Source organism: Athene noctua, chromosome Z (genome assembly GCF_965140245.1).
Source record: "Athene noctua chromosome Z, bAthNoc1.hap1.1, whole genome shotgun sequence".
Taxonomy (NCBI): Eukaryota; Metazoa; Chordata; class Aves; order Strigiformes; family Strigidae; genus Athene; species Athene noctua.
In genome coordinates, this window is record NC_134077.1 from 21,740,929 (window position 1) to 21,751,411 (window position 10,483).

The 10,483-nt window shown below is 38.1% G+C and overlaps 1 protein-coding gene across 2 annotated transcripts in view; it reads left to right on the forward strand.

Moving 5' to 3' along the window:
• RAB3C (RAB3C, member RAS oncogene family) overlaps positions 1–10,086 on the forward strand; it is a 145,796-nt gene extending 135,710 nt beyond the window's left edge. For both annotated transcript variants that reach the window (XM_074932364.1, XM_074932363.1), the window contains exon 5: positions 1,791–10,086. In XM_074932364.1, the coding sequence (XP_074788465.1) occupies positions 1,791–1,978 (188 nt within the window). In that variant the 3' untranslated portion in view covers positions 1,979–10,086. The remainder of the gene's footprint in view (positions 1–1,790) is intronic.
• The last annotated feature ends 397 nt before the right edge of the window (positions 10,087–10,483 follow it).

Below are 10,483 nucleotides of genomic sequence, written 5' to 3' on the forward strand. Positions count from 1 at the left end.
CTGAGTTGCAGCCAAAGCTCCCTGTTCAGCCAGGGTGGTCTTCTCTGCCGCCGGCTTCTTTTATAGCACCTGGGGACAGCCTGCTCCTGTGCCATTAAGACTTCCTTCTTGAAGAGTGCCCAGCCTTCCTGGACCCCTGTACCCTTCAGGACCATCTCCCAAGAGACCCTGTCATGCAGTTGCCTAAACAAATCAAAACAGGAGTTGTATGACCTAAGCCCTGTACAATATTTATACCTCTAATTACCTACGAGCACTAACTTTGGCCTGTGTTTAGCTCCTGTGCATGTAAATGATTTAGCACTTTGTGACATTTCAGCACAAGGTACCTTATATAAAAATATGAAGAAAATTCAGAACAGAGAGTTAATTTTTTGCATTGGTTATTAGTGCATGCTGGGATATCATGCCAAGCTAAATATAATTATCCGCTGTAAGTCTAGGCTAGTACTCAAACATGACAAAGCTACATGCACTTATAGGACTGAATGTGCCCATTACCTCCTGTTTAGGTGGCGTATTGAATGCATAGTACTAATGTGACCAAAGTGGTCGCATTTAAATTTCAAGTGTCCTTTTAAAACAGAAGATTAGTTCATTCACTAGAAAACACACATATTAAAAAAAAAAAAAAAAAAGACACAGAAAACCAAACATAAATTAATTAAACGTGGTGATAGTTGCATGTTGTTATTCAGATTTAATCAGAAATAATCAAAATACTTCTGCAAAGGCTAAGGCACTTCTGTAAAATTACCGGTGGATTGGATGTTTGGTAAACTGTTTTAATACTGAACCCTTAGGTGGTGGAAAGACAGAAGGAGGAGAGAGTTTTAAATTACCAGTGAACCCTCAGGTGAGCCGTGTGGTAACTGTGAGAAAAGGTGAAGCATGGAGGAAAAGGCTTAGAAAATAAACAAATTGAAAAGGGAAAATGTTTTGAAAAGGAAGCCTGGAGTGCAGGCTGACCAGAAAGTTGCAAACCTGGCCTACATGAAGGAAGCAGATGTGGAAGATGAAACATGGGACAAATGGGGGCAGAGAAGAGCGCTTAGGAAGGTTGGCTCTGCTCCATAAAGGTTTCCAGTGCCCCTCTGGGTTAAGGATAGCTCTGAATTTTTTGCCTTTGAGGTAGCCATTGGGAATCAATAGATAAAAAGTCCTAAATAAATCAATTAAAAAGTTTTCTTCCTTATGTGTGTTTATGTACTTTTTTATTAGTTTGGTTTGTGGGGTTGGGAGTCCCTTTGGTCTCACAAATAATTCACCCCTAACTTAAGTAGATAACAAATTCTAGAAATCTTTCCTTGTCTTGCTGGGTTTTTTACCTGCTTATTTCCACACACAGTTGGCTGTTTTGGCACCAGGTTAATGACACAATGGAAGTGGCAGTTTCCACCTGAATAATGCTCAGAAGAACATATTAGAGATGGAACAGTAGATTATTCCTTCCCAGTGGATGGATATACAGAGCATTTCTAAAATAGTACTACTCTCAAATCACTGCCAATTTTTAGAGTAAACTGTTTTAAAGTAGAATTTGTCTAAGGGAATGTATTTGGGCCAGTCCTGATTTTACCTGGCTTGGTGTAAAACAAGTAGCACCAGTGTACTTACACTGATTGTGTTACAATTTTAACTGCTCTTGCAATATCACTCTTTCATATGTGTGCTCTCATATGTTTGGTTTTTGAGTGTCTCTCCACTCTTCTTTGCCCAAGAGAAATTTGTGTATTTATTGGAGATACTGGAATATACATTGAACAGAAATGTCTTGTTTATTTTCTTAGGATTTGAATTTTTTGAAACAAGTGCCAAGGACAACATTAATGTCAAGCAGACATTTGAGCGACTTGTGGATATCATCTGTGACAAAATGTCAGAAAGTCTGGAGACGGATCCCACCATTGCTGCCACCAAGCAAAACACACGGCTAAAGGACACCCCTCCTCCACAGCAGCCCAGCTGTGGCTGTTAATGCAGCTATCAGCAAAGGCAGCTCCAGTGTGTTCTGTTGCCAACAGAGTGTTTATGAATCGTCTATATGCCTTTATTTATACTGTCTTATTAATTTATTTGGGAGAAAAGTCTTTTATTTTACATCAGCAGCTGGTCAAGTATGTGTATGGAGATAGGGAAGTTTTTAGTTTGAAAGGACAATCCAATTTTTAGCATCTGGCTTTTGCATGCAGGGTGGCTATTAACTTATTTTTTCTTTTTACTGTTTTACATTACACTTACTTCAGCTGGTGCCATGCCCTCAGACCACATTTACCTAGAATTGACTCTTGCTTCATCAGTTTCAAATTATATAGTTGTAACCTTAGTGTAGTGGCCAAGGTGTTTTAGCATAAGCTTCCTGTTGCCACTTATATTTTGTCCTGACTGAAAATCAATTTAGAAATATTCCTTTAGTGAACTAATTCCTCATTCTGTCCAGAACATTTCTATAAGGAGCAATTCCTGGAGCATATTGCCTTGGCAAGTCTACACTCATGTTACACATCATAACTGATTGGGAATTGCAGAAATTAGAAAGAAATTAGTTCCTAGACCCAAAGCCACCAAACTTCCATGTGAGTTTCCAACTGGATGTGGGTATTCAGCGTAGTCCCTCAGACATATTAGGTACTTCATCCTCTTTGGACAACTGATATGTTTACATTTCCATGGGAGCTGCACGTCTATCTAACACCTTTCTGAAACTGGACTTAATTTCTCATTTCACCATTACGGAGATCCCAGTAGTACCTACCACAGTAGTGGAGGGCTGAATAGCTCTTTCCATTTCTACCTGCATAAGACATCAAACACACAGTTCTATATTACCCCTGATGGAGCCAAATCCATTACGTTCAGTAGTTCATAGCTAAAAATTGTCTTGTTGTTTTGCTGTCAAATCTGCATACTTAAGTTTTCAGGAATTTCATCTCCCATTCAGTCACTGAGTCAACCATCACCACACTAGTTACAAACACCTGTATTTTACTCAGACCTATTGCAGAAGTGCTGCTGGTGAAAGTGAACTGGAGTTTGACCTTATTTTTATTTTGATGAGGATATCTATTTTGACAAGGCAATCAGAGTTTCATGATTTTTAAAAACTTTAGGAGTAATAAAAAATTGTCAACATTTCTAGTGTTAGGCTGAATACATTCATAAGATCAGCAAAAGGCTGTGAAGATAGCAGGATAAAGTACACAAATTCTTTTTTAATAAAGTGTTAAAAATAGTCATATTTCACAGTTTAAAAGTGCTCCTGCAGTAACTGGTGACAGTTTCTTACATCTGTGCCCTGGAATACTATGTACAACTTCTTTATTTGCGTCACAGTGACATTTTTTGACTAAACAGCGTAATTGAAGAAGCATTAGCTGTTTTATTGTTCCAGTTAGACAGAATTTAGGACAAGGCTGACATTTCTTAAGCTGTCTGCAACGGGAAAAATCAGAAGACAAATCAAAAAAGAAGTAACACGAGGTACTGCAAACTGCTCACAACTGCAAAGAAATCTCTCTACAGACATTATGGTTTTTTGAAGGTAATTTATATAACTCCTGAAATACACTAGGAGAAAATTATCACTTTTTTTGTACTGATTAAGTAACCTACATCCACTTTGACAGAGTAAAAATTACTTCCAAACTCATGTAGATGCGTGTAAAATGGATGTGCCACTGGCCACTACATTGGCTGCCTAACTTAAATGAGTAAATGTTTTTTCTTCAGTCTGGGGTTTTAAAGCATGTATTTCCTATTAGCTACTTTACTTAAACACTTGTCTTCCCAGTAGACATGGAGACTGGACTTAACTTGTTTACTTCCATGAGAGAAAGCACTGTCCTCTTTGGGGCTGATGAGCAGCCAGGTGGAAGAGGCATGTGCTATCTCAACCATAACCCTGCCTCTCTTCAGAGATGTTCCTTTCTTTCCCCCGTCTAAGGCAGCATGTTGATCACTGCTGAGAGACTTTCATTAGTACCTCTTCACCCACTAGGTACCAGCTGCTTTGGAAGAAGTGATAAGATGCTGAGGAAGCTTTGTGTGAGATGATGTGCAGTTTTCCATCCTTTCCTTGTTATGTGCAGTTATTCCTTCTGGAGAAAAATGAGCAGGGAAGCCTTGAGACAGCACTCACCTTCAGCCCTTTAGAAAAGGTTTAGGTTGTATTATTAGTCTGAGCCATCTCAGGTGAGGCAGGGGGAGAGAAGGACATAGTCACATCTTACACGAGTTTGGGCATATCCTGGATCATGCAGCATGGCTACAAGTGCAAGTATACTTCCAGCTTTCCTCTGGGATGCTTGCTGCAAAGCTGTCACATCCTGTGCACATTGTAATAAGGAAAAAAAATTCAAGATGCCCCTTGCTACAGCCACACGTTGCTTGCACTCCATTGCAATGAATTCAAGACCCTCTCTGCCTCTTTATGACCACATAGACCTCTAATCAGTGGTGGCAATGTATTATCGGTGTATATCTTTTTAAACAAATTGAGTGATAGATAAATAGTTCCTTAATTAAATAGGATTAATTAATTGCTTTTCATTTTGTGTCAAGTCTGGGCAGAAAAGTAACAGCAAAACCTAAGAGTGATAATCTCTCTTTCATGTTTCTGAGACAACTAACCTCCCAGGCCTCCAACATGTCTGATCTTCTACATGGGATGGAGAGGATGGAAGAAGCAGCTGCCAGAGTAACATTGCTCATTAGACTGCCAGCCATGTGTGATAAGGAAAAGGCACATGTGAAGTACAGCAGGAGAACCAGTCAATATTTAAAAGCTCCTAGGATCACTCAGACATTGTCATAGAGTTCAGAATTAGTCAGATTAATTTTTAAAGTGTTCACATCAAATCCTTGAGCATTTTCAAGACCAGACTGGCTAAAGCCCTTGGCAGACTGCTCAGACCTCTTAGTAAACACTGTTCTGAGCAGGAGGTTGGGAAGGATGACCTGCTGATGTCCCATTGAACCCAATTTATCTTACCATCCCTTCCTCTGAAATTGAAAATGAGTGGAAATTCAAGTAGACCTTTTCTTAACAATCAGGATTACCTACCATTGGAAAAGTAGGGTTTTATTTTCCATCATAGGTTGGCTTTTGCAGCTAGATATTTCACAGCAATATTGAGTTTTCTGCTATAAAGTTTGGTCACATTTAGATCAGGAGCATCATGATCTCAGTACCTCTCTCAACAGGAACCTGGCTATTGTAGAGAAGCACAGAAGACAAAAAGGCTTTTGAGAAGTAATTTACTATCCCTTCCCCAAACATTCTAAAAATCTAGTTTGAATTCTGAGGAAACTAGTAAGATTTGGATTTTAATGCTATTTAATATTGTGACTTGGCCTGTTCATAGGGTAGGATATCGGAAAGCAGCCTGTGTCAGTCTAGTGTGGCTCCTTCAATCTAGTTTGGCTCCTACTGACTTCTGTGATGGAACTGCAATTTTTCTTAAATACGAGTTAGGCTGAACACTTCTGGAAATCCCATCCCAACCTGATCAAGGGCCAAAGTTTAAACGATAAATGACTTGTTCTTCACACATATCCAATAGTCACTGATTATGAGTTGTTGGAGGAGACGAGCAGTATTTGATTAAATCCCTGATCTATTCACTGGTGCAGCACAGTTCCATCAAAAGAAAGTACCAGGATAAAAAGAGTTATATTCTAGTGATGCAAGAGGTCTGGATCATTAAATTGAAACCTGGGATAAGAGATACAAAACTACTTTCAGCCTCCTAACAAATCTTTGTGTAATTGTACTTGCACACTTTGCACTAATTTGTTGTCATTTTCAGCACACAAGACTGAATGTCACGGAGCCTTATCGATCCAGTCCCAGATAACACCTTCAGCTGAGATTTAGGTCACTTTTTGAGACACAGTAGTTGACACACAGAGCACATTACATTTCTGTGAGAGGGTCCTGAGCTCCATGGTTCCAGCTGAACTAATACTACACAAAACATTTTCCAAGTTATGATCTAGACTAAAGCTTTTAGCAGCAGACTAATCCTGTGCATGGGTAATACACCAGCCTTATCATGCTCTGACAGTGTCTTGCTTGTTGCATATTCAAATGAGTGCTCAGAAAATGCCTTGGGAGCACACATGAGCATGGGATGTGAATGGTTCCTGCGGTGCCTCCTGGCACTGACCTGCTGAACACAAGCCCTGCTGGGTTGAAACTTCAGATGCATGTTTTTGATTCTGATAAGAGTTCATGTTCACAAGCATTTTGGTCCTTATAGCGCAACTAACTTAATACTGTATCTTTTTGTTGTTGTTGTTTTATTTATTTAGGCCTATTTGTTTGGTGTTTGAAATGCGTATGAACTAGCCTGATTTTCTGTCACAAAACACTCTTTCACTCTGAACAGCTGTGTATGTGACTGTTACCTGGAAATGTTTTGTTCGTTTGTGTTTATAATTAATGTAATGCCTAGAGAAACTACCTGAGCAACTACGTCTATGTGGCCTTTCCAGAGCACCAGTCTGAAAGATTAAGTTTTCTTCCCAGTCTGCTCAGCTCTGTATATTCAGCTGTAACACATGCACCTTCTTTATTTTAGGAATGAAGTGCTATTTCAGGATGCACAAAATCTGCTGGAGTTTGATCCTAACTTTGAGAATGCTTTGCATTCATAATTTTTAGGAAAAAAATGGTCTTATGAATTCTACACCTGATAGTGATGCCTTTGTCTCTTCAATAGCAGATGAATGATGCTGCTTTTGCATTCCAAAAGAAGTCCCCTTCCAAAATTTCACCCCTCCCCAGCTACTCTTTTCTATATTTGTTTGTGAGAGACAAATTTTATTATTTGCTTTTTTGAGGGCATTAACTAAATTCCTGTTCTGCTGATAGACAGATTCCACCTTGGCCTGTTTCATACAGACAGACACACAGCGTATGAGCCTAGCTCTCCTTTAGGATGGCAGATTTAGAGATGTGAGAGCGTGAGTATGCAAATCCTCACAGATAAACCCTCAGGGGGTGTAAAGCAACATGTCTTCACTTACACCAACAGGAGAGTGAGTTGTGTTGTTTTACACCATTTAATCCATACACATAGTCTCTTAATCCATACACTCTGACTCCAGATTCTCCAAGGTTCATTATTTGACAAGTCTCATTTAAAGATGCAACTCATTTCAATTATTTAAATAACTTGTATCAGTTTTCTTTATTAAGGCATAGATGTAGTTCACCTTTGCAATTTAAGCTTTTATTATTCTTTTTTTTCCTCATTTCTTTTTACTTTGTTTATTCATGGATGTTCATTGAAACAGAAATTGTAATTACATGCATATAGTATACTCAGTATACACAGCAGTACATCTTTGACACTCATTCATTTCCCACTGTTACTTGTTCATGTTCAGTGCAACCTTCCCTAAATGCCACAGTAGAAGTTATTCATAAAGTCTCAGCACCAGAAATCAGTTGGGTTACATCTGCAGACCGTAGGTTTATTATCCACGGTTCCAGCAAATGTAGGTGGCTTGTCATCTGTAGAATAAGGTACCTGGTATTTGATTTAGGGGGGAAGCAAAAGTCCTAATCTTCCAGTCATTTCAGGATCATGAATAACATGCAGAAATGAAAGCTAGAGATTCCTTACCACTTCTGGTGATAAATTTCCTCAAGTAATTCTGACATGTACCTGCAACTAGTGTTAAATTAAATGTTTGTGCTGTAACTCCTGTTTAATATTTTGTCAGTAACGTCAGACGTGTCGTGGCTCAGTTGGACTGTCAGAATGTGTAACCTATATACTAGTGTTTGTAAAATTCAAATGTCTTAAGTGTTGCATGAAAATATGTTATAAAAATAGATATGTTTTCTATTTTTGAATACCTCAAAACTGAGGAATCATGGGCCAATAAGTGCAATATTTAATTATTTACTCAGTGTATATAAACGTGTGAAAGGGAGAAGTGTCATGTGTGTGTGATAAGCTGTTGATGATGCCTGTGTGGCTTAAGATTTCCAGTAGATGTATGTGTCTTGTAGTAAAATTTATATAGTAAACACTTTGCCAGTGTAGTGTAAGAATATTCTTAAGTCATTTAAACTATTTTTCATATATAAGGCAATGGTAAAAGATATCTGTATGTTTATTGCAAGTGCATGTCAATTTTACTTTTAGAGTTGCGAGTATCCTTCTTGAAAATTATCATGTTACACTAAATCTAGTGGGACAGTGCTTTCAGTCAGAAGATGCTTGCAACCATTTCTAAACTATCTCCCTATATTTTTAAAGCATATTCTCTAGAGGCATCAGAAGAACCCCCCTAGAGCTCATCAGTTATGGTGAGTTACTTATTCTTAGAGAATCAGGTACATGCTCTGTCTGCCTGTATCACATAATATGTGGGCATGTTTTCTTTAATCTGATACAGATAACTCATAATACTTATCTGAATATCAAATATGAATACCCAATACTCTTGCAGATGACTCAGCAAACTTCAGTCGGTGCCCTGAGTTAACATTTTTGGGAACAGCTTTAAGGTCACAGTCAGAATGGTCCAGGACAGTAGATGGTGACCTTAATTAGTGACTTCTGCCAGTTAAATTTCTTAACATTTCTAGATCCTAAAGATGGAAGATACATCCTTAAATATATTGACCCAGACTCTTCACTCAACTGTTACATGGCCCTCAATGTTGAACAGCTGCACTGTTAGCAGTAAAGCTGAGATATAAATCAAATCCAGCCCAAACAAAATCCACTCCAGAATCTAACCTTGAATTTAAAAGGAGAAATTCAATAATTTATTTTTCCTTTCCTGATATCCTTGCATATTTCTAATAGTTCTCCAAGCACACGAGGAAGGCCATTCCTCTTCAGCAAAACCCTTGGATACATCTGGGGCCTTAAACTCTGAATCACTGACTGGTCATGTGTTCCTAGCTGTGCCCATGGACTCTGCATATGATAAGCTCATTCTGTTAATTCTTGCTACATCTCTGGTTTCAAAGGAACATGTCAGGAATTTGTCAAATAGAGATAGGCTGATGAGTCTGGGCTGAGGGGAGTAACTGGTTTTGCTGAACAATTTCATAACAATTTTCATTAGTACTACATTAAAAGGTATATAAGTAGATTTTTAGTTTGATCTGATGCATTTTTCTGACAAGGTTGATTTAGATTTGAGTGTTTTTTAAATTAGCTTCAACAAGAAAAGAACGAAACTCTTAAGGCCTACTGGAGACCCATATCACAGGATTCCTTTCTTATGTCATCAAATAGTTTGAGAAAGTAAAGTAGCCAGATTACATTAAGTAACACGGGACAGTACTTGAAATGACCTGAGCAGCCCTCAAAATTCTCCTTTTTTGTACCTTCTGCCATGAAAACAACTGCAAAATTATACAGACTGGAGTGAAATGAAAATGCATGTGGAGATAAATTTGTCATTGCTTAACAAAAAAGGAAAATTCTTGATGTCTTTGTAGTTGAGCAGCAGACAAAGTAACAGTCATAATATGAGGTACCACTTAAATCCAGATATACAGATGGCTACAGGACTGAGGATGCTTTACCTAAATATTTTATTGCTAAGTGACCTGACTGTTTAAGGGCTGGCAGATAATTTTACCTAGCATTTTTATCAGTCCTTATAGACATGTGGTTACATACACAAAGATAAATGCTTACATTGAGAACATGTAGTTGTTTTGGCTCCCTCAAGCTAACTTGCTTGCTGAATTGTTCTTGAAGAAAATTTGAAGTACTTGCTTAGGATACATTTGTAAGGGGGTGAGACTCAGTCTGTCCATCCTCTTCTGACTCCTACTGCAATATAGTTACTGTGGTTCTAAAAAATGTTAGTTTAAAATTCTGCTGGGTGACATATTTTGTGAATCTTCTGCATACATCCACGGGAGCTCTTGTCTGAATGTGAAGTACAAGTTTTATCCATGTGCAGAGTTTTAATTCTATGTGGACGTAGAGACCATGTGTATTCCATTGGATATTCTGTTTGTATGTGACTTCTGTATACCAAGTGGATTTTGTTTGTTCAATTTTTTGTTGGATTTTTTTTTTCCTTTTGCAATTACAATAAATATTCAAGAGACTATATTCATGAATATCTCAGGTGTGGTGACACGGTCTTACCCCCCTCCTCCCTCTGTTTCTTTCCTTTCACTTACTAAAACTGGGAGAAAATTACTTCAGTTTTGACAAAATAATGGACAATGATACCACAGCTGCAATAATTAATTTCATTAATATCCTCTCAGTAGCACTGGTGAGTTGCAGTTCTGTCTGAATCCCACAGAATTCACTGGAGACTTTGCCTTCAAAATATACTTGAGAAAGATTAGACATTTCCCACACTGTTGTATCAGCCTATATGCTGACCCTTTAAATGGGGCAAAATTTTTCTTTGACATTTCGCTGTGTAAACTGTTAAATAGTATCTGTGCCTTTTGGATGTTGTTATTAGTTGGTCATGACACCTT